The sequence below is a fragment of the Ascaphus truei genome, chromosome 23 (genome assembly GCF_040206685.1).
Source record: "Ascaphus truei isolate aAscTru1 chromosome 23, aAscTru1.hap1, whole genome shotgun sequence".
NCBI lineage: Eukaryota > Metazoa > Chordata > Amphibia > Anura > Ascaphidae > Ascaphus > Ascaphus truei.
Window position 1 is genome coordinate 290,719 of NC_134505.1, and position 24,233 is coordinate 314,951.

General features: G+C 56.2%; 1 protein-coding gene across 3 annotated transcripts in view; it reads right to left on the minus strand.

The window, feature by feature from the left end:
• Window positions 1-733: 733 nt before the first annotated feature.
• The window catches only part of IKZF3 (IKAROS family zinc finger 3), a 29,403-nt gene continuing 5,903 nt past the window's right edge, over window positions 734-24,233 (minus strand). For 2 of the 3 annotated variants that reach the window (XM_075580145.1, XM_075580143.1), the window contains 4 exons: window positions 19,939-20,106; window positions 19,024-19,134; window positions 12,988-13,104; window positions 734-2,943 (listed from right to left, as the gene is read on the minus strand). In XM_075580145.1, the coding sequence (XP_075436260.1) occupies window positions 2,261-2,943; window positions 12,988-13,104; window positions 19,024-19,134; window positions 19,939-20,106 (1,079 nt within the window). In that variant the 3' untranslated portion in view covers window positions 734-2,260. The remainder of the gene's footprint in view (window positions 2,944-12,987; window positions 13,105-19,023; window positions 19,135-19,938; window positions 20,107-24,233) is intronic. The other variant, XM_075580144.1, reaches the window with a different exon arrangement.

Here is a 24,233-nt window from a genome sequence, read left to right on the forward strand (position 1 = left end):
AGAGGTCAGAACAAACGCAGTATATGGCTGCTAAGCTGGTTAAATCCAACCCTTAAATGGCGAAGAACTCCTCTCCCACGTGGCACATTTGGCAACACGTTCATAGAGCTGGTTTGAAAGGGCGGCGTAGACGCGGTTAATTAATCTGAATATTTACATCCCCGTCCAGCAGCGCAGGGGTTTAAATAAGTGGGGCCCTTGATATCACACCGTTGTAGGCTCCACGGGCAAAAAATATTAACAGCCATTCACGTTAAAGCCATTCACGTTAAACTCATTCATGCGAGTTCGGACTTCGCCGACAGGATTGGAAGAATAATGATTCTAGGGCAGTGGTTTCCAACCTTTTTTTGGGGTGAAGGAACCCTATGTGAAATTGTGAGGAACCCCGACCCTCTCTAATCGCGCGTCTGAGATCAGATGCATTGTAAGGAACCCCAACCCTCTCTAATAGCGCGTCTGAGATCAGATGCATTGTAAGGAACCCCAACCCTCTCTAATAGCGCGCCTGAGATCAGATACATTGTAAGGAACCCCGACCCTCTCTAATAGCGCGTCTTAGATCAGATGCATTGTAAGGAACCCCGACCCTCTCTAATAGCGTGTCTGAGATCAGATGCATTGTAAGGAACCCCGACCCTCTCTAATAGCGCGTCTGAGATCAGATGCATTGTAAGGAACCCCGACCCTCTCTAATAGCGCGTCTGAGATCAGATGCATTGTAAGGAACCCCGACCCTCTCTAATAGCGTGTCTGAGATCAGACGCATTGTAAGGAACCCCGACCCTCTCTAATAGCGCGTCTGAGATCAGACGCATTGTAAGGAACCCCGACCCTCTATAATAGCGCGTCTGAGATCAGACGCATTGTAAGGAACCCCAACCCTCTCTAATAGCGCGTCTGTGATCAGATGCATTGTAAGGAACCCCAACCCTCTCTAATAGCGCGTCTGAGATCAGATGCATTGTAAGGAACCCCGACCCTCTCTAATAGCGCGTCTGAGATCAGATGCATTGTAAGGAACCCCGACCCTCTCTAATAGCGCGTCTGAGATCAGATGCATTGTAAGGAACCCCAACCCTCTCTAATAGCGCGTCTGAGATCAGATGCATTGTAAGGAACCCCAACCCTCTCTAATAGCGCGTCTGAGATCAGACGCATTGTAAGGAACCCCGACCCTCTCTAATAGCGCGTCTGAGATCAGATGCATTGTAAGGAACCCCAAACCTCTCTAATAGCGCGTCTGAGATCAGATGCATTGTAAGGAACCCCAACCCTCTCTAATAGCGCGCCTGAGATCAGATGCAGTGTAAGGAACCCCAACCCTCTCTAATAGCGCACCTGAGATCAGATGCATTGTAAGGAACCCCAACCCTCTCTAATAGCGCGTCTGAGATCAGACGCATTCTAAGGAACCCCGACCCTCTCTAATAGCGCGTCTGAGATCAGACGCATTGTAATGAACCCCGACCCTCTCTAATAGCACGTCTGAGATCAGACGCATTGTAAGGATCCCCAACCCTCTCTAATAGCGCGTCTGAGATCAGATGCATTGTAAGGAACCCCAACCCTCTCTAATAGCGCGTCTGAGATCAGATGCATTGTAAGGAACCCCAACCCTCTCTAATAGCGCGTCTGAGATCAGATGCATTGTGAGGAACCCCGACCCTCTCTAATAGCGCGTCTGAGATCAGATACATTGTAAGGAACCCCAACCCTCTCTAATAGCGTGTCTGAGATCAGATACATTGTAAGGAACCCCAACCCTCTCTAATAGCGTGTCTGAGATCAGATGCATTGTAAGGAACCCCAACCCTCTCTAATAGCACGTCTGAGATCAGATGCATTGTAAATTCTTCTGTATTTGGTACAATTTTAAAATGACCTGAAAATTACAGGGAACCTTTTAGGGGCGCCCGGGGGAACCCTGGTTGAAAAACACTGTTCTAGATTCACTACTGGTGGAGAGGTGGACATTCATGTCCAGCAATATCCCCCTGTTTCTGCGCAAAGAACTGCCGAGGGAGGGGTTCCTTATGTTCTGGATGAATCTTTTGAGGAGGGGGCTCTTGCTTCACAAGCCTACACGTTTGAGGTCCTTTTGGAGAAAAATAAAATATCCCTATTTCTGGAAGGGTCCCTTCCCTTTGGCTTTGGTTGGGTTCTTATTAAAGAATAATCGTTAGGTTACCCCCTCCCTCCCCCCCCGCCCCCCAATCCCTTTGGTCACAGGGGTCGGAGACACCAGCCCCGGCGGGTTTTATTTCATTCCGAGCCGGTGCTCGCCGCGGGCGATGTGGGAGGAGAACTCGTAGCGGTCCTGGCTGCGGTGGCCGCACATGTTGCACTCGAAGGGGTCCCGAAACCCGTGGCACCCCATGTGGATGGTGAACATGACGTAGTCCAGGAAGAGGACGCAGCAGTGGTCGCAGCGGTACACCCCCAGCGGGCACCCTTCCTTGCTCAGCACCCGCAGAGGGTCCCGCTGGGGGGCTCCGTGAGGCTTCAGGCCGTCACAGATCCGAGGGAGCTCCTTGGGGGGCTGCAGCACGCTGCTGGTGCGCACCGGGGCGGCAATGAGGTTGGGCGGGTATGTGGGCCTCTCCTCGTGGCTGCTGTCTGTGTCGGTGGAGTCTTGGGCGCAGGGGTTTGGGGAAAGGTCCCTCTCGGGGAGTGGCCTCTTCTCTTTGGCGGGCTGGGAATGCAGGTGGCCGTTGGGCATCCCCACGCGGGTAAGGGGCATCGGGTACAGGCTGCTGATGACGGACACCATCTCGGCAGTCGGAGCCGGCGCGGTTGGCACCAAGGGGCGCAATGCCTCGGGATGCAGGTAGGCCATGGCGCCGTTCATACTCGGTTCCATCATCCGCGGGGGCATCAAATGGTGGTCCTTATCATACAGGAAGCTGTTGTAGGCCATCTCGAAGCACTGACGCTTCTCTTCTGGGAAAGGGAGCACACAAGAGCCAGGCAAAGGGTTAACGTTCGCTACCCAGAAATACGGAGGGCGCTACCGCACAAAAGGAACATTTGCCTACCTGGTCGGCCAATATTCCCCCTGATTACTTTGAAGACGTAAGCTCTCTCCAGCCTCCTTTCCTCGTGAGGGGGTCTTTCTACACACCTTCACCGTACCCATCACCCGAGGGGGCCTTTCTACACACCTTCACCGTACCCACCACCCGAGGGGGCCGTTCTACACACCTTCACCGTACCCACCACCCGAGGGGGCCTTTCTACACACCATCACTGTACCCACCACCCGAGGGGACCTTTCTACACACCATCACCGTACCCACCACCCGAGGGGGCCTTTCTACACACCTTCACCGTACCCACCACCCGAGGGGGCCTTTCTACACACCATCACCGTACCCACCACCCGAGGGGGCCTTTCTACACACCATCACCGTATCCACCACCCGAGGGGGCCGTTCTACACACCTTCACCGTACCCATCACCCGAGGGGGCCGTTCTACACACCTTCACCGTACCCACCTCCCGAGGGGGCCTTTCTACACACCTTCACCGTACCCACCACCCGAGGGGGCCTTTCTACACACCTTCACCGTACCCACCACCCGAGGGGGCCTTTCTACACACCATCACCGTACCCACCACCCGAGGGGGCCTTTCTACACACCATCACCGTACCCACCACCCGAGGGGGCCTTTCTACACACCATCACCGTACCCACCACCCGAGGGGGCCTTTCTACACACCATCACCGTACCCACCACCCGAGGGGGCCGTTCTACACACCATCACTGTACCCACCACCCGAGGGGGCCTTTCTACACACCATCACCGTACCCACCACCCGAGGGGGCCGTTCTACACACCTTCACCGTACCCACCACCCGAGGGGGCCTTTCTACACACCATCACCGTACCCACCACCCGAGGGGGCCTTTCTACACACCATCACCGTACCCACCACCCGAGGGGGCCTTTCTACACACCATCACCGTACCCACCACCCGAGGGGGCCGTTCTACACACCATCACCGTACCCACCACCCGAGGGGGCCTTTCTACACACCATCACCATACCCACCACCCGAGGGGGCCTTTCTACACACCATCACCGTACCCACCACCTGAGGGGGCCGTTCTACACACCATCACCGTACCCACCACCCGAGGGGACCTTTCTACACACCATCACCGTACCCACCACCCGAGGGGACCTTTCTACACACCATCACCGTACCCACCACCCGAGGGGGCCGTTCTACACACCATCACCATACCCACCACCCGAGGGGACCTTTCTACACACCATCACCGTACCCACCACCCGAGGGGACCTTTCTACACACCATCACCGTATCCACCACCCGAGGGGGCCGTTCCTACACACCTTCACTGTATCCACCACCCGAGGGGGCCTTTCTACACACCTTCACCGTACCCACCACCCGAGGGGGCCTTTCTACACACCTTCACTGTATCCACCACCCGAGGGGGCCTTTCTACACACCTTCACCGTACCCACCACCCGAGGGGGCCTTTCTACACACCATCACCGTACCCACCACCCGAGGGGGCCGTTCTACACACCTTCACTCTATCCACCACCCGAGGGGGCCTTTCTACACACCATCACCATACCCACCACCCGAGGGGACCTTTCTACACACCATCACCGTATCCACCACCCGAGGGGGCCGTTCTACACATCATCACCGTACCCACCACCCGAGGGGGCCGTTCTACACACCATCACCGTACCCACCACCCGAGGGGGCCTTTCTACACACTTTCACCGTACCCACCACCCGAGGGGACCTTTCTACACACCTTCACCGTATCCACCACCCGAGGGGGCCGTTCCTACACACCTTCACCGTACCCACCACCCGAGGGGGCCTTTCTACACACCTTCACCGTACCCCCCCACCCGAGGGGGCCGTTCTACACACCTTCACCGTACCCACCACCCGAGGGGGCCTTTCTACACACCATCACCATACCCACCACCCGAGGGGGCCTTTCTACACACCTTCACCGTACCCACCACCCGAGGGGGCCGTTCTACACACCATCACCGTACCCACCACCCGAGGGGACCTTTCTACACACCATCACCGTACCCACCACCCGAGGGGACCTTTCTACACACCATCACCGTACCCACCACCCGAGGGGACCTTTCTACACACCATCACCGTACCCACCACCCGAGGGGGCCTTTCTACACACCTTCACTGTATCCACCACCCGAGGGGGCCTTTCTACACACCATCACCGTACCCCCCCACCCGAGGGGGCCGTTCTACACACCATCACCGTACCCACCACCCGAGGGGGCCGTTCTACACACCATCACCGTACCCACCACCCGAGGGGGCCGTTCTACACACCACCACTCTATCCACCACCCGAGGGGGCCTTTCTACACACCATCACCGTACCCACCACCCGAGGGGGCCGTTCTACACACCATCACCGTACCCACCACCCGAGGGGGCCGTTCTACACACCATCACCGTACCCACCACCCGAGGGGGCCGTTCTACACACCATCACCGTACCCACCACCCGAGGGGGCCTTTCTACACACCACCACTCTATCCACCACCCGAGGGGGCCTTTCTACACACCTTCACCGTACCCACCACCCGAGGGGGCCGTTCTACACACCATCACCGTACCCACCACCCGAGGGGGCCTTTCTACACACCATCACCGTACCCACCACCCGAGGGGGCCGTTCTACACACCATCACCGTATCCACCACCCGAGGGGGCCTTTCTACACACCATCACCGTACCCACCACCCGAGGGGACCTTTCTACACACCATCACCGTACCCACCACCCGAGGGGGCCTTTCTACACACCATCACCGTACCCACCACCCGAGGGGACCTTTCTACACACCATCACCATACCCACCACCCGAGGGGGCCTTTCTACACACTTTCACCGTACCCATCACCCGAGGGGGCCTTTCTACACACCATCACCGTACCCACCACCCGAGGGGGCCGTTCTACACACCATCACCGTACCCACCACCCGAGGGGACCTTTCTACACACCTTCACCGTACCCACCACCCGAGGGGGCCGTTCTACACACCTTCACCGTACCCACCACCCGAGGGGGCCGTTCTACACACCTTCACCGTACCCACCACCCGAGGGGGCCTTTCTACACACCTTCACCGTACCCCCCCCACCCGAGGGGGCCGTTCTACACACCTTCACCGTACCCACCACCCGAGGGGGTCTTTCTACACACCATCACTGTACCCACCACCCGAGGGGACCTTTCTACACACCTTCACCGTACCCACCACCCGAGGGGGCCTTTCTACACACCATCACTGTACCCACCACCCGAGGGGGCCTTTCTACACATCATCACCGTACCCACCACCCGAGGGGGCCTTTCTACACACCATCACCGTACCCACCACCCGAGGGGACCTTTCTACACACCTTCACCGTACCCACCACCCGAGGGGGCCGTTCTACACACCATCACCGTACCCACCACCCGAGGGGGCCGTTCTACACACCATCACCGTACCCACCACCCGAGGGGGCCTTTCTACACACCACCACTCTATCCACCACCCGAGGGGGCCTTTCTACACACCTTCACCGTACCCACCACCCGAGGGGGCCGTTCTACACACCATCACCGTACCCACCACCCGAGGGGGCCTTTCTACACACCATCACCGTACCCACCACCCGAGGGGGCCGTTCTACACACCATCACCGTATCCACCACCCGAGGGGGCCTTTCTACACACCATCACCGTACCCACCACCCGAGGGGACCTTTCTACACACCATCACCGTACCCACCACCCGAGGGGGGCTTTCTACACACCATCACCGTACCCACCACCCGAGGGGGCCGTTCTACACACCTTCACCGTACCCACCACCCGAGGGGGCCGTTCTACACACCATCACCGTACCCACCACCCGAGGGGACCTTTCTACACACCATCACCATACCCACCACCCGAGGGGGCCTTTCTACACACCTTCACCGTACCCACCACCCGAGGGGGCCTTTCTACACACCATCACCGTACCCACCACCCGAGGGGGCCGTTCTACACACCATCACCGTACCCACCACCCGAGGGGACCTTTCTACACACCTTCACCGTACCCACCACCCGAGGGGGCCGTTCTACACACCTTCACCGTATCCACCACCCGAGGGGGCCGTTCTACACACCTTCACCGTACCCACCACCCGAGGGGGCCTTTCTACACACCTTCACCGTACCCCCCCACCCGAGGGGGCCGTTCTACACACCTTCACCGTACCCACCACCCGAGGGGGTCTTTCTACACACCATCACTGTACCCACCACCCGAGGGGACCTTTCTACACACCTTCACCGTACCCACCACCCGAGGGGGCCTTTCTACACACCATCACTGTACCCACCACCCGAGGGGGCCTTTCTACACATCATCACCGTACCCACCACCCGAGGGGGCCTTTCTACACACCATCACCGTACCCACCACCCGAGGGGACCTTTCTACACACCTTCACCGTACCCACCACCCGAGGGGGCCTTTCTACACACCATCACCGTACCCACCACCCGAGGGGACCTTTCTACACACCTTCACCGTACCCACCACCCGAGGGGGCCTTTCTACACACCATCACCGTACCCACCACCCGAGGGGGCCTTTCTACACACCATCACCGTACCCACCACCCGAGGGGGCCGTTCTACACACCATCACCGTACCCACCACCCGAGGGGACCTTTCTACACACCTTCACCGTATCCAACACCCGAGGGGGCCTTTCTACACACCATCACCATACCCACCACCCGAGGGGACCTTTCTACACACCTTCACTGTAACCACCACCCAAGAAGGCTGTTCCATTTGCCCGCCCATAACCCCCTTCGCCCCGTTTACTACTTGAATAGGATTTGAAGGTCTTTTTAGAAGCTAGCCATTGTGTCAGTAGATTATTTATGAGAAGCAGCCTTCTTCACAAACAACCTTCGGGTGTCCATAAAGAGACACTGTAATGTATGTATGTATGTATGTCTTTATTTGTATAGCGCCATAAAATGTACATAGCGCTTCACAGTAGTAATACATGTCATATAAATAACAAATATAAATAACAGATCATGGGAATAAGTGCTTCAGACATACTGTAAAAGTAACATTAAGGAAGAGGAGTCCCTGCTCCGAGGAGCTTACAATCTAATTGGTAGGTAGGGAGAACGTACAGAGACAGTAGGAGGGAATACTAGTAAGTGCGTCTGCAGGGGGCCAAGCTTTGTGTCATGTGTCCATGATTATCCAGTGCTACTCATATGCTTCTTAATGGGCACTCAAGGGGTGAACGGGGACCCCTAGGGGCGCGGGGACCAAGCAGCCACCTGGGGGATGGAGAGATGGGGAGGCGTAACTCGTAGCACGTGGCGTAGAAGGCGTACGTGGGAGAGAGTGCGCACACCGAGACGGGAAAGGGTCATCTCTCGGTGGAGAGGTTCCTGACTCCTCGGGGACCAGCAGCGGTGCCGGGTGTATAGCACGCCCTGGCTGGCGCGCAGGTGGTTCAGGCAAAATGGTGGGGCAGCCTGTGCCAAAGACAGGATAGCCATAAGCCCGGCACGGTTAGTGGTCCTTGAGCCGGGAACCTCTGATCTATGGCCGGGGGGGGGGGGGGGAAGGGGGGGCTCAACTCCAGTCCTCAACCCCCCCCCCCCAACAGGTCGCGAGGATATCCCCGCCTCAGCACAATCAGTGGCTCAGTCGAAGACTTGAACCACCCGTGCTGAAGCAGGGACTGACTGAGCCACCTGTGCTGAAGCAGGGACTGACTGAGCCACCTGTGCTGAAGCAGGGACTGACTGAGCCACCTGTGCTGAAGCAGGGATGATATCCTTAAAACCCAACCTGTTGGAGGGAGGTCTTGAGGGCTGGTGTTAGAAACCACTGATCTAGGGACCGAGCAGTCACAACAGGTCGGGTCTTAAAACATATCCCAGCTTCAGCACAGGTGGCTCAACCTGTGCTGAAGCTGGGACTGACCGAGCCACCTGTGCTGAAGCAGAGATATCCTTAAAACCTGACCTGCTGGAAACCTCTGATCTAGGGCATAAGGGGTACATGGAGAATAAGTGCAGGGGTTACACAGGCCCAAACAGAGGGGTCATGAGTGGGTCCCAAGAGGGGACTTGTCTTGGTCAATCGATAGGAACTGCTCAGACTCCCCTGTTCTTCTCCTTGGGGACTTCAACTGCCACATTGATGACCCCTCTCTCTCTTGGGCTTCCCACTTTCTCTCTCTAACCTCTTCTTTTGGCCTTCAACAGTGGACTGCAGCCAGCACCCACAAAGATGGCCACTACTTAGACCTGGTTTTCACTAAAAACTTCTCTCCGATTTCTCCATTTCCCCTTTTCCTCTCTCTGACCATCACCTCATCTCATTCTCTCTATCTCGCTTCTCCCCTTCTCCATCTCGCCCTCGTTTTTGCAGAAACCTGCGCTCTATTAACCTCCCAGCTTTTGATTCCACTTTACGCTCCTCCCTCTCCTCTCTCAGCTCTGCCTCAGACCCTGACAACCTGGTCAGGAACTACAACTCTGCCTTGTCCTCCTCTCTTGATCTTCATGCCCCGCTTTCTCTCTGCCGTCCTCGCCCTTCTAACCCTAGACCCTGGTTAAATTCCCACAGCATACTAACCCCAGACCCTGGCTAAATTCCCACACGCATGCTGCGTTCCTCCACTCGTTCCTCTGAACGCCTCTAGAGGAAATCTCACACTCTCGCAGACTTCCTTCGCTACAAATTCATGATGTCCTGTTTCATCTCTGCCCTCTCTCAGGCTAAACAAACCTACTTTTCGTCACTAAACACCAAGCACAAGTCTAACCCATGCCGACTCTTCTCTGACTCCCTACTCAGACCACCCTCAGCTGCCTCCTCTTCTTCCTCCATCTCACCTCAGGACTTTGCTGCCTATTTTAAGGAAAAGGTGGAATCCATTTGTCAGAACAGCCCCTCTGTATCCCCCTCCCATCCTTCACCTCTTCCTAACTCTCCTCCTGTCTTCCGTGACTCTTTTTCTGCTGTCTCAGAGGAGGATGTGTAAGTGCTGATCTCCTCTTCTCCCTCTACGACCTGCCATTTTGACCCCATTCCCTCCCATCTCTTAAAACCTCTTGGTCCTACTATAACCTGTCTCTCTCCTGCCTTTTACCTCTAAACTCCATGAACGTCTTGTATTCTCTCGTCTGCTCCATTTTCTCAACACCTATTCTCTCCTAGACCCTCTACAATCTGGCTTCCGCACTGCTCACTCCACCGAAACAGCCCTCACTAAAATAACTAACTATGCTGCCAAAGATAGAGGTCATTACACTCTGCTCATACTACTCGACCTCTCTGCAGCATTTGACACCGTGGACCACCCTCTTCTCCTTCACATTCTCCATACTCTTAGTATTCAGAACAAAGCTCTCTCCTGGATCTCCTCTTACCTCTCCCATCGTACTTTCAATGTCTCTTCTGCTAACACCTCCTCCTCTATTGATCTCTCTGTGGGGGTACCCCAGGGCTCTGTCCTGGGACCTCTTCTCTTTTCTCTGTACACACTTTCTCTAGGTGACCTGATCACAACTCTTGGGTTTAATTATCACCTCTATGCTGACGACACACAAATTTACTTTTCGACCCCTGACCTTTCACCTTCTGTACAGACCAAAGTTTCTGAATGTCTTACTGCTATATCATCCTGGATGGTCGTCCGACGCCTTAAACTCAACATGGCTAAAACAGAGCTCCTCATACTTCCTCCCAAACCTGGCCCGACTACCTCCTTCCACATTACTGTTGGAACTACGATCATTCACCCAGTAGCCCAATCACGCTGCTTAGGGGTCACGCTCGACTCCTCTCTCACATTCGCCCCTCACATTCAAAACATTTCTAAAACCTGTCGCTTTTTCCTCCGCAATATAACAAAGATACGCCCTTTCCTCTGTTGTTCGACTGCTAAAACTCTGACTCAGGCCCTCATTCTCTCCCGTCTGGATTACTGTAACCTCCTGCTGTCCGGCCTTCCTGCCTCTTACCTGTCTCCCCTACAATCTATCCTAAACGCTGCTGCCAGAATCACTCTACTCTTTCCTAAATCTGTCCCCGAGTCTCCCCTGCTGAAATCCCTCTCCTGGCTTCCGATCAAATCCCGCATCTCACACTCAAATCTCCTCCTCACTTTTAAAGCTTTACACTCTTCTGCCCCTCCTTACATCTCATCCTAATATCTCACTATACACCCCTCTGCCCCTCCTTACATCTCACCCTAATATCTCACTATACCCTCCTCTGCCCCTCCTTACATCTCACCCTAATTTCTCGCTATGCACCATCCCGACTCTTGCGTTCTTCTCAAGAATGTCTTCTCTCTACACCCTTTGTATTATATGTCTTTATTTATATAGCGCCATTAATGTCCACAGCGCGTCACAGCAATAATACACGGGACAATCAAATAAATAACCAATAATACAAATAACAGGTCAATAAGTGAATCAGACTTAAAAGTAACATTTAGGAAGAGGAGTCTTTGTATCTAAAGCCCTCTCCCGCCTTAACCCTTTTTCACTGACTGCCCCACACCTCTGGAATGCCCTTCCCCTCAGTACCCGACTAGCACCCTCTCTATCCACCTTTAAGACCCACCTTAAGACACACTTGCTTAAAGAAGCATATGAATAGGACTGTGGCTATTCTGAACACATGATACATAAAGCTTGGCCCCCTGCAGACACACTTACCAGAACTCCCTCCTACTGTCTCTGTACGTTCTCCCTACCTACCAATTAGACTGTAAGCTCCTCGGGGCAGGGACTCCTCTTCCTTAATGTTACTTTTATGTCTGAAGCACTTACCCCCATGAGCTGTTATTTGTATTACTTGTTAATTACATGATTGTCCCGTGTATTACTGCGGTGACGCGCTGTGTACATTAATGGCGCTATATAAATACAGACACATACATACATACATACAGTATAAAGGAGGAGTTTATAGATGCCAACTTGCAGTTATCTGCCTCCTTCGGCTTGGTGGACCAGCCTGTTACCAGCTCCCCACGCGTGCTAAAGAAACTGAAATGCAAATTGTGTCAAACATGCACTGGGCCTGACGTGGGCACCGCCGGAGAAGGCTGAAAGGTGAAAGGATTGCTGGGCTGTGTGATGTACAAACCCCAGCGCACTCGCTCTGCTGCCTGCAGCTGGGCTGTGGCACCTCTTCACGTGGTCCCCATTCCGTGGGACTCTTCCCCTTTCAGAACTTCATGCTCCACTGACCCAGTGCATAATCCCCCCCCCCCCACACACATGTACATACACCCCACAGGAGTCGCGGTGTGGTTCCAGGCTGCCTGGCCGGTTGCGCTTCTTCTCACAAGCTGGAAACAGGTTCTGAAACCTCACAAGTCGTCCATGTTGGGGATGGGTGGGGAGGAGGGGGGGGGGGGGTAAGCCGAGGGAGAAGCTTAACCATCCGGCAAAACAGGTGAACATGCGGTGGGTAGGGAGGAGAGAAGGTGAGAGGGGCATGGCAGAGGACGTTTTCAATTCCTCTTCCAAAACCGCGGTGTGGGGGTCAACATCTCGGGGGGGGGGGGGGGGAATGAAGTAGCGCTTCTCCGTAACTTACGCGGAGAGGGCGGCTGGCCCCCCCCTGTTTGTATTCACAGTACCCCCCCCCCTCATCTAGCAGTCTGACTCTCTCACTTATTACAAAGAGGCACACCAGGAGTTGGGTTACCAGAAAGGTAATAAGCATTGGCCCGAAAGATTAGCAAAATTACTTTGATTAATAATAATAATAATAATAATTAAAATAAAAAGGTAGGTTCACTGGACAGAGAGCATTCTCTAAGGTTGAAATCAAGTTCCCCCCCCTCCCCCCCCCGACTGCGTCGAATAACAAAGCGCTTTGTCCTCTTACCGATGAACTTTTGGGGCATGGAGCTCTTCCTCTTCGCCACGTTGCTAGCCAGCCTGTCCAAAACCAGAGCCCTCTCACTCCCCATCTCGGGCTTGGGCCGCCTGCCCTCTCCGCTTGCTGCTCGAGTGGTGGTGGGGGAGTGGAGGGGGCGGGTGAGGGGGGGGAGAGAGAGAGAAGAGGAGAGGGAAGAAGACGAGAGGTCACACTCAGAAGGGTCTTGGTGTGTGTCGAATGTGAGACAGACCTCACAGTAAAAATGTCAAGCGGTTGAATAGGGGGGGGGGGGTTCTTTTTCTTGTTGCCGGTGATGTCTAGGTTAAACTTTGTGGTCAGCACAGTGCGGCATACAGACAGACGCACATCTTATATTTCTGCAGTCAGAAGCAGAGAGCGTGACCCGTACCGAGAAGAAAACACACACACACACGCAGTGTTATCTTTATACAAAAAGCCAGAGGAAGTGCCACACACAAGAAGGGCAGGGAGGAGATGTAGCAATAAGGACAGGCCGAGAGTGGGAGCAATGTTCTGTGAGCGGCAGCAACGTTCTGTGAGCGGGAGGAACGTTCCGAGAGCGGGAGCAACGTTCCGAGAGCAGGAGCAACGTTCTGTGAGCGGGAGCAACGTTCCGAGAGCGGGAGCAACGTTCCGTGAGCGGGAGCAACGTTCTGTGAGCGGCAGCAACGTTCTGTGAGCGGGAGGAACGTTCCAAGAGTGGGAGCAACGTTCCGTGAGCGGGAGCAACGTTCCGAGAGCGGGAGCAACGTTCCGAGAGCGGGAGCAACGTTCCGAGAGCGGCAGCAACGTTCCGAGAGCGGGAGGAACGTTCCGAGAGCGGGAGCAACGTTCTGTGAGCGGCAGCAACGTTCCGAGAGCGGGAGCAACGTTCCGAGAGCAGGAGCAACGTTCTGTGAGTGGCAGCAACGTTCCGAGAGCGGGAGCAACGTTCCGAGAGCGGCAGCAACGTTCCGAGAGCGGAAGCAACGTTCCGAGAGCGGCAGCAACGTTCCGAGAGCGGGAGCAACGTTCCGAGAGCGGGAGCAACGTTCCGAGAGCGGGAGCAACGTGCGGTGAGCGGGACAACGTTCCGAGAGCGGGAGCAACGTGCTGTGAGCGGCAGCAACGTTCCGAGAGCGGGAGCAACGTTCCGAGAGCGGGAGCAACGTTCCGAGAGCGGGAGCAATGTTTCGAGAGCAACGTTCCGTGAGCGGGAGCAACGTTCCGAGAGCGGGAGCAACGTTCCGAGAGCGGGAGCAACGTTCCGAGAGCGGGAACAACGTTCCGTGAGCGGGAGCAACGTTCCGAGAGCGGGAGCAACGTTCTGAGATAGGGAGCAACGTTCTGTGAGCGGCAGCAGAGCCCAGACCTGAAAGCACTCATCTATCAACACAGGAAATTACACCTGAACCCCCCTCCCCACCCCCCACCCCCCGCATCAAACGATGACGAGTATCTCCACATCAGTGTTTCTCAACCCTTCCTTTTTCTACAGGGTACCCCTAACTGAGATGATCCCACTTTGTAGCCAGTTGGGCACAAACCCAGGTAGCCAGTTGTTGGGTAGCAAACCCAGGTAGCCAGTTGTTGGGCAGCAAACCCAGGTAGCCAGTTGTTGGGCCGCAAACCCAGGTAGCCAGTTGGGCAACAAACCCAGGTAGCCAGTTGGGTAGCAAACCCAGGTAGCCAGTTGGGCAGCAAACCCAGGTAGCCAGTTGGGCAACAAACCCAGGTAGCCAGTTCTTGGGTAGCAAACCCAGGTATCCAGTGTTGGGTAGCAAACCCAGGTAGCCAGTTGTTGGGTAGCAAACCCAGGTAGCCAATTGTTGGGTAGCAAACCCAGGTAGCCAGTTGTTGGGTAGCAAACCCAGGTAGCCAGTTGTTGGGTAGCAAACCCAGGTAGCCAGTTGTTGGGTAGCAAACCCTTGTAGCCAGTTGTTGGGTAGCAAACCCAGGTAGCCAATTGTTGGGTAGCAAACCCAGGTAGCCAGTTGTTGGGTAGCAAACCCAGGTAGCCAATTGTTGGGTAGCAAACCCTTGTAGCCAGTTGTTGGGCAGCAAACCCAGGTAGCCAGGCGGGCAGCAAACCCTTGTAGCCAGTTGTTGGGCAACAAACCCAGGTAGCCAGTTGGGTAGCAAACCCAGGTAGCCAGTTGGGTAGCAAACCCAGGTAGCCAGTTGGGCAACAAACCCAGGTAGCCAGTTGTTGGGCAGCAAACCCAGGTAGCCAGTTGTTGGGCAGCAAACTCAGGTAGCCAGTTGTTGGGCAGCAAACCCAGGTAGCCAGTTGGGCAGCAAACCCAGGTAGCCAGTTGTTGGGCAGCAAACCCAGGTAGCCAGTTGTTGGGCAGCAAACCCAGGTAGCCAGTTGTTGGGCAGCAAACCCAGGTAGCCAGTTGGGCAACAAACCCAGGTGGCCAGTTGTTGGGCAGCAAACCCAGGTAGCCAGTTGGGCAGCAAACCCAGGTAGCCAGGCGGGCAGCAAACCCAGGTAGCCAGTTGGGCAGCAAACCCAGGTAGCCAGTTGTTGGGTAGCAAACCCTTGTAGCCAGTTGTTGGGTAGCAAACCCAGGTAGCCAGTTGTTGGGTAGCAAACCCAGGTAGCCAGTTGTTGGGTACCAAACCCAGGTAGCCAGGCGGGCAGCAAACCCAGGTAGCCAGTTGGGTAGCAAACCCAGGTAGCCAGTTGTTGGGCAGCAAACCCAGGTAGCCAGTTGTTGGGTAGCAAACCCAGGTAGCCAGTTGTTGGGTAGCAAACCCAGGTAGCCAGTTGGGCAGAAAACCCAGGTAGCCAGTTGGGCAGAAAACCCAGGTAGCCAGTTGGGCAGCAAACCCAGGTAGACAGGCGGGCAGCAAACCCAGGTAGCCAGTTGTTGGGCAGAAAACCCAGGTAGCCAGTTGTTGGGCAGAAAACCCAGGTAGCCAGTTGTTGGGCAGAAAACCCAGGTAGCCAGTTGTTGGGTAGCAAACCCAGGTAGCCAGTTGTTGGGTAGCAAACCCAGGTAGCCAGTTGGGCAACAAACCCAGGTAGCCAGTTGTTGGGTAGCAAACCCAGGTAGCCAGTTGGGCAGAAAACCCAGGTAGACAGGCAGGCAGCAAACCCAGGTAGCCAGTTGGCCAGAAAACCCAGGTAGCCAGGCGGGCAGCAAACCCAGGTAGCCAGTTGGGCAACAAACCCAGGTAGCCAGTTGTTGGGTAGCAAACCCAGGTAGCCAGTTGTTGGGTAGCAAACCCAGGTAGCCAGTTGTTGGGTAGCAAACCCTTGTAGCCAGTTGTTGGGTACCAAACCCAGGTAGCCAGTTGGGCAACAAACCCAGGTAGCCAGTTGTTGGGTAGCAAACCCAGGTAGCCAGTTGGGCAGCAAACCCAGGTAGACAGGCGGGCAGCAAACCCAGGTAGCCAGTTGGACAGAAAACCCAGGTAGCCAGTTGTTGGGCAGCAAACCCAGGTAGCCAGTTGTTGGGTAGCAAACCCAGGTAGCCAGTTGTTGGGTAGCAAACCCAGGTAGCCAGTTGGGCAGAAAACCCAGGTAGCCAGTTGGGCAGAAAACCCAGGTAGCCAGTTGGGCAGCAAACCCAGGTAGACAGGCGGGCAGCAAACCCAGGTAGCCAGTTGTTGGGCAGCAAACCCAGGTAGCCAGTTTAGCAGAAAACCCAGGTAGCCAGTTGTTGGGCAGAAAACCCAGGTAGCCAGTTGTTGGGCAGAAAACCCAGGTAGCCAGTTGTTGGGTAGCAAACCCAGGTAGCCAGTTGTTGGGTAGCAAACCCAGGTAGCCAGTTGGGCAACAAACCCAGGTAGCCAGTTGTTGGGTAGCAAACCCAGGTAGCCAGTTGGGCAGCAAACCCAGGTAGACAGGCGGGCAGCAAACCCAGGTAGCCAGAAAACCCAGGTAGCCAGGCGGGCAGCAAACCCAGGTAGCCAGTTGGGCAACAAACCCAGGTAGCCAGTTGTTGGGTAGCAAACCCAGGTAGCCAGTTGTTGGGTAGCAAACCCAGGTAGCCAGTTGTTGGGCAGCAAACCCAGGTAGCCTGTTGGGTAGCAAACCCAGGTAGCCAGTTGTTGGGTAGCAAACCCAGGTAGCCAGTTGGGTACCAAACCCAGGTAGCCAGTTGTTGGGTAGCAAACCCTTGTAGCCAGTTGTTGGGTAGCAAACCCTTGTAGCCAGTTGTTGGGTAGCAAACCCAGGTAGCCAGTTGGGCAGCAAACCCAGGTAGCCAGTTGGGCAGAAAACCCAGGTAGCCAGGCGGGCAGCAAACCCAGGTAGCCAGTTGTTGGGCAGCAAACCCAGGTAGCCAGTTGTTGGGCAGCAAACCCAGGTAGCCAGTTGTTGGGCAGCAAACCCAGGTAGCCAGGCGGGCAGCAAAACCTGGTAGCCAGTTGGGCAGCAAACCCTTACAGCCAGGCGGGCAGCCCATCCGGGGAATGAACCCTCGGCAGTTGCTGCATCGTTCCGAAGAAGGAGCTGCAGGCGTAACTAGCTATGGGGTCTTATTTTTAACGGGGCAGACTGAATCCCAGTTATGAGCCAAACTCTTTCGGCGCTGACCGAGCACGCCAACCCCCTTTGCATAGATACCCCGGCGGTCCTTACCAGTTTCTGGCCACCCAGCCGGCGGCAGGCTTCGGCCTCCAACCTCCCACCTTTGACCTCCGCGCCGTGGGTGGACGCCCCCCCACCTCTGACCACTTTCCTGGTTCTCGTCGCATTGTTTCCAGTACGTTGGTTTTGAGGTTTTCGTCTTCTGTCTCTACACGCGGCGGGCGAGCGCGCGGCTACCCCTCGCTGTGCAATGGCAGGCATTGCTTCCTGTCCCGGCATATTTGTGGTCGGTGGAGGAAGGAGCGTGGAGCACAGAAAAAAAAAAGTGTAACTGCAGAAGAGCAGCGACCCGAACGTTGTGAGATCGGCATCGCCGGCTGACTCACGCCAGCTAACAAACGCTGTTACATAACAACGTGTTCAAGTTGGGGGCTGCTTGAGACGCGCAGGCCGTAATCTACCTGCAGAATTGTACTTATCTCTGATAGAATCTATCAAAACAGTCATTATAAACGGCATAAATATATAATTATGATGCGGTGGGTGCAGGAGTTTGAGCTACCTGGGAATATGTGTGTGTTAATCAATTTCTGACTGGTAACAGTCTCTGGAGGTTAGGTGCCACCTCCCCCCAGAGCTCGCCCCTCCCCACCATTTTAACTTGGGTGGTTCTGGCTCTTTGCTGAATGGACAGGACTAGCTGCAGTCGCTTCCCCTAATACAGAGGTAACAGGAAGGGTTCACAGCTTTAGTGTTAGCACCAGCATCTTTGGTTTACCTTGACGTTTGGTATGCAGACCTACGACGCTTTGGCCAAAGGGTTAAAACCAAGTAATTACTGTTATTATTGAAGTATTTAAACTTTATACTCATTACCATATAGGTTTTGTCAGTTGGATGTAGCATTGGGCGCCCCTGTCTTCTGTTGTATACATTTGCCACGCTCGGTAGCACCCATTCTGGCATACATATATATGTGTTGGGTGCAGGAGTTTGAGCGTGCTGGGAGGCCTCTGTAACTGCCTCGCCTTCTCCTGCGCGCTCTCTCGCGGTCTCGATCCCTCCCCCGTGGCTTTGCTGTGACAAGGTGACGTCACCGCGCCATGAGGCGCGACACCGGCAGGAAGAGATAGCGCAGGAGAAGGTAAGAGGCAGTTGCAGAGGTCCCACGCTCTTCCCCACAACAATGACACCGATTGCCGGCGGGAGAGCGCCAGCGGCCTCTGTAACTGCTTTCCGAGTGTCATTATCCCTCCTCGTGGCGCCGCGACGTCAAACGGCGTCGTGTTGCCATGACTACGGCACGCCACGAGGAGGGACACCGTCAGGAAGAGGAGATCACGCAAAGAGAAGGTAAAAGGACCCGCAATTTTCACGCACACATACATATATGCTATGCGCGGTGGGGGGGGGAGGGGGGGGCGCAGATATGGTTAGAGTTGCAAGCACGAAGCAGAAAGCGGGGTCAAGTTAGTGACATTTGCCGCGATTGAACCCACCGTGGTCGCCGGCGTTCTGCAGGTAGACGCGGCAGCGGTCCTTGTGTTCCTCCAGCGAGCTGCGCTGCTTGTAGCTGCGGCCGCAGAAGTCGCACTTGTAGGGTTTCTCCACTGTGGGGGGGGAACAAAACGACAACGGGCTGCTCAATCTCCTCACCGCCGCGCCATGCAGCGAGCCGCCATGTTGGAAACGCGCAGAATCTACGGCCCACGCTGGTATATCGGCGCCGTGTATTTGCAGCGCGTGTGTAGCACGCACAGATACGTGCGCGTGTGAAAGTGCGCTCGGGTAACGTGCGGCAAAACCGGGTCAGAGAGCCTGGCACAACTAACTACCGCATACAGCAGGGGGCGCTCACCTCCAGTCTTAAACCCCCTCCCCCCCCCAAACAGGTCAGGTTTTCAGGATATCCCTGCTTCAGCACAGGTGGCTCAGTTGAAGACTGATCCTCAGATTGAGCCACCTGTGCTGAAGCAGGGACTGATGGAGCCACGTGTTCTTAACCAGGGAAATCCTCAAAGCTTGACCTAATTTTTTTTTGGGGGGGAAGGGGGTTGATAACAAGAGTTGAGCGCCCCCTGCTCAGGCTTTCAGGGCATCCCTGCTTCAGCACACGTGGCTCCACCAGTTCCTGCTTCAGCACAAGTGGCTCAATTAGTCCGAGCTTCAGCACAGGAGCCTGTGAGCGACCTGTGCCGAAGACGGGACTGATGGAGCCACCTGTGCTGAAGCAGGGACTGAAGGAGCCACCTGTGCTGAAGCAGGGATACCCTGAAAACCTGACTTGTTGGGGGGTGGGCTCGAGGGCTGGAATTGAGCGCCCCCCCTGGCATACATACGTGTCCATCAGTAACCCCACGAGCTCTCGGAGCCACGGATCGGCCCGCGGGGGAGGGGGGGGTGCGCGCGCTCACCGGAGTGCGTGCGGAGGTGCCCGGAGAGAGCGTCCCGGCGCTGGCAGGCGTAGCTGCACAGGTGGCATTTGAAGGGTTTCTCCCCGGTGTGCAGCTTCCCGTGGCGGAGCAGGTTCCCCTTCTGGGTGAAGGACGCCCCGCACTGGCTGCACTGGAACGGGCGCTCCCCTGAAACAAAACGGGAGAGAGGTGCACCAATCCGGGACGCGGGACGCCGCCGGGGGCGGCCGCGAGGCGCGAGGGCGGACGGCAGCATCCTTGTGTCACGCAGAGAAGCACAACGCACCACACATCACGCAACAGAATAACACAGCAAGTGTCAAACAACATGGCTCGGGGACATAAAACGCCGTATCGGCCCTGCGTGGCGCACACACAGAACCGCCCGGCGTGCCACGGAGCAGGTCACGACCTGACCCATCCGGTCCCCCTTCGGCAGAGGCGCACAGCGAGGTCTCGCTAGTTTCAGGGGGCGCTGGGCTTTCATTTTTTTTAAAAAACAACTCAGCGTATGACAGAGGAGGATATAGCGCTGGAGGCGGAGAATTGCAGCGTTTCCACCCCCCACATTCACATTTTGGCGAGAGAGACCCACCCCCCCTCCCCTCCATCTCAATACAATGCAGTCATCAAAACAGAAAAGGGTTTCACTCCTGTGTGGCTTCCCTTTCTAATCTGTATCCCAGCGAGGCACACGGCTCCCAAATGGTGTAAAGCCGACGTACACTTGAATGGGCCTTAAACCAGCAATTCCTCTCTCCCGTCAGCAGCCTATCACAAGTTTAACTTGTATAATGCTAGTATCTCGCCTCCTGAGCACGGCTAGAGGGGGCCTCCATTTTAACTTCCCGGACACGTAATATGTCAGCCGCTCCTATCTCCTGAAAGGAGCGTCCGATTCAGACAGAAATAAATAGACACAGAGCGGGAAAGGGAGACACGGACGCTGTAAGCGGGGGTAATCCTGACACGGACGCTGTAAACGGGGGTAATCCTGACACGGACGCTGTAAACGGGGGTAATCCTGACACGGACGCTGTAAGCGGGGGTAATCCTGACACGGACGCTGTAAGCGGGGGTAATCCTGACACGGACGCTGTAAGCGGGGGGGTAATCCTGACACGGATGCTGTAAGCGGGGGGGGGTAATCCTGACACAAACGCTGTAAGCGGGGGTAATCCTGACACGGACGCTGTAAGAAGGGGGGGTAATCCTGACGCTGTAAGCGGGGGTAATCCTCACACGGACGCTGTAAGCGGGGGTAATCCTGACACGGACTCTGTAAGCGGGGGTAATCCTCACACGGACGCTGTAAACGGGGGTAATCCTGACACGAACGCTGTAAACGGGGGGGTAATCCTGACACAGACGCTGTAAGCGGGGGTAATCCTGACATGGACGCTGTAAGCGGGGGTAATCCTCACACGGACGCTGTAAGCGGGGGTAATCCTCACATGGACGCTGTAAACGGGGGGGGGGTAATCCTCACATGGACTCTGTAAGGGGGGTAATCCTCACACGAACGCTGTAAACGGGGGTAATCCTCACACGGACGCTGTAAACTGGGGTAATCCTGACACGGACACTGTAAGAGGGGGTAATCCTCACACGGACGCTGTAAACGGGGGGTAATCCTCACACGGACGCTGTAAGTGGGGGGGGGGGGTAATCCTGACAGGGACGCTGTAAACGGGGGGGGGGGGGTAATCCTGACACGGACACTGTAAACAGGGGGTAATCCTCACACGGACGCTGTAAACAGGGGGTAATCCTCACACGGACGCTGTAAACGGGGGTAATCCTCACACGGACGCTGTAAGCGGGGGTAATCCTGACACGGACGCTGTAAGCGGGGGGGTAATCCTGACACGGACGCTGTAAACAGGGAGGTAATCCTGACAAGGACGCTGTAAGCGGGGGGTAATCCTCACACGGACGCTGTAAGCGGGGGGTAATCCTCACACGGACGCTGTAAGCGGGGGTAATCCTGACACGGACGCTGTAAGCGGGGGTAATCCTGACACGGACGCTCTAAGCGGGGGTAATCCTGACACGGACACTGTAAGCGGGGGTAATCCTGACACGGACGCTGTAAACGGGGGGTAATCCTCACACGGACGCTGTAACCGGGGGGCGGGGCGGGTAATCCTGACAGGGACGCTGTAAGCGGGGGGGGGGGGGGGTAATCCTGACACGGACGCTGTAAGCGGAGGTAATCCTCACACGGACGCTGTAAGCGGGGGGGGGGTAATCCTCACACGGACGCTGTAAGCGGAGGTAATCCTCACACGGACGCTGTAAACGGGGGGGGGGGGTAATCCTCACACGGACGCTGTAAGTGGGGGTAATCCTCACACGGACGCTGTAAGCGGGGGTAATCCTCACACGGACGCTGTAAGCGGGGGTAATCCTGACACGGACGCTGTAAGCGGGGTAATCCTGACACGGACACTGTAAGCGGGGGTAATCCTCACACGGACGCTGTAAACGGGGGTAATCCTCACACGGACGCTGTAACCGGGGGGGGGGGGGGGTAATCCTGACAGGGACGCTGTAAACGGGGGGGGGGGGGGGTAATCCTGACACGGACGCTGTAAACGGCGGTAATCCTCACACGGACGCTGTAAGCGGAGGTAATCCTCACACGGACGCTGTAAGCGGGGGGGGGGGGGGTAATCCTCACACGGACGCTGTAAGCGGGGGTAATCCTCACACGGACGCTGTAAACAGGGGGTAATCCTCACACGGACGCTGTAAGCGGGGGGGTAAACCTGACACGGACGCTGTAAGCAGGGAGGTAATCCTGACAAGGACGCTGTAAACGGGGGGGTAATCCTCACACGGACGCTGTAAGCGGGGGGTAATCCTCACACGGACGCTGTAAACGGGGGTAATCCTCACACGGACGCTGTAAACGGGGGTAATCCTGACACGGACGCTGTAAGCGGGGGGGTAATCCTGACACGGACGCTGTAAGCGGGGGGGTAATCCTGACACGAACGCTGTAAGCGGGGGGTAATCCTGACAAAGACGCTGTAAGCAGGGGTAATCCTCACACGGACGCTGTAAGCGGGGGTAATCCTCACACGGACGCTGTAAACAGGGGGTAATCCTCACACGGACGCTGTAAGCGGGGGGGGTAATCCTGACACGGACGCTGTAAGCGGGGGGTAATCCTCACACGGACGCTGTAAGCGGGGGGTAATCCTCACACGGACGCTGTAAGCGGGGGTAATCCTCACACGGACGCTGTAAGCGGGGGTAATCCTGACAGCGGGGGTAATCCTCACACGGACGCTGTAAACAGGGGGTAATCCTCACACGGACGCTGTAAGCGGGGGGGTAATCCTCACACGGACGCTGTAAGCGGGGGGTAATCCTCACACGGACGCTGTAAGCGGGGGTAATCCTCACACGGACGCTGTAAGCGGGGGGTAATCCTCACACGGACGCTGTAAGTGGGGGTAATCCTCACACGGACGCTGTAAACAGGGGGTAATCCTCACACGGACGCTGTAAGCGGGGGGGTAATCCTGACACGGACGCTGTAAGCGGGGGGTAATCCTCACACGGACGCTGTAAGCGGGGGGTAATCCTCACACGGACGCTGTAAGCGGGGGTAATCCTCACACGGACGCTGTAAACGGGGGTAATCCTGACAGCGGGGGTAATCCTCACACGGACGCTGTAAACAGGGGGTAATCCTCACACGGACGCTGTAAGCGGGGGTAATCCTGACACGGACACTGTAAACGGGGGGTAATCCTCACACGGACGCTGTAAACGGGGGTAATCCTGACACAGACGCTGTAAACGGGGGTAATCCTCACACGGACGCTGTAAACGGGGCTAATCCTGACACGGACGCTGTAAACGGGGGTAATCCTGACACGGACGCTGTAAGCGGGGGTAATCCTCACACGGACGTTGTAAACTGGGGTAATCCTGACACGGACGCTGTAAGCGGGGGTAATCCTCACACGGACGCTGTAAACGGGGGTAATCCTGACACGGACGCTGTAAACGGGGGGTAATCCTCACACGGATGCTGTAAACGGGGGTAATCCTGATACGGACGCTGTAAGCGGGGGGTAATCCTCACACGGACGCTGTAAGTGGGGGTAATCCTCACACGGACGCTGTAAGCGGGGGTAATCCTGACACGGACGCTGTAAGCGGGGGTAATCCTGACACGGACGCTGTAAGCGGGGGGGGAATCCTCACACTGACGCTGTAAGCGGGGGTAATCCTCACACGGACGCTGTAAGCGGGGGTAATCCTGACACGGACGCTGT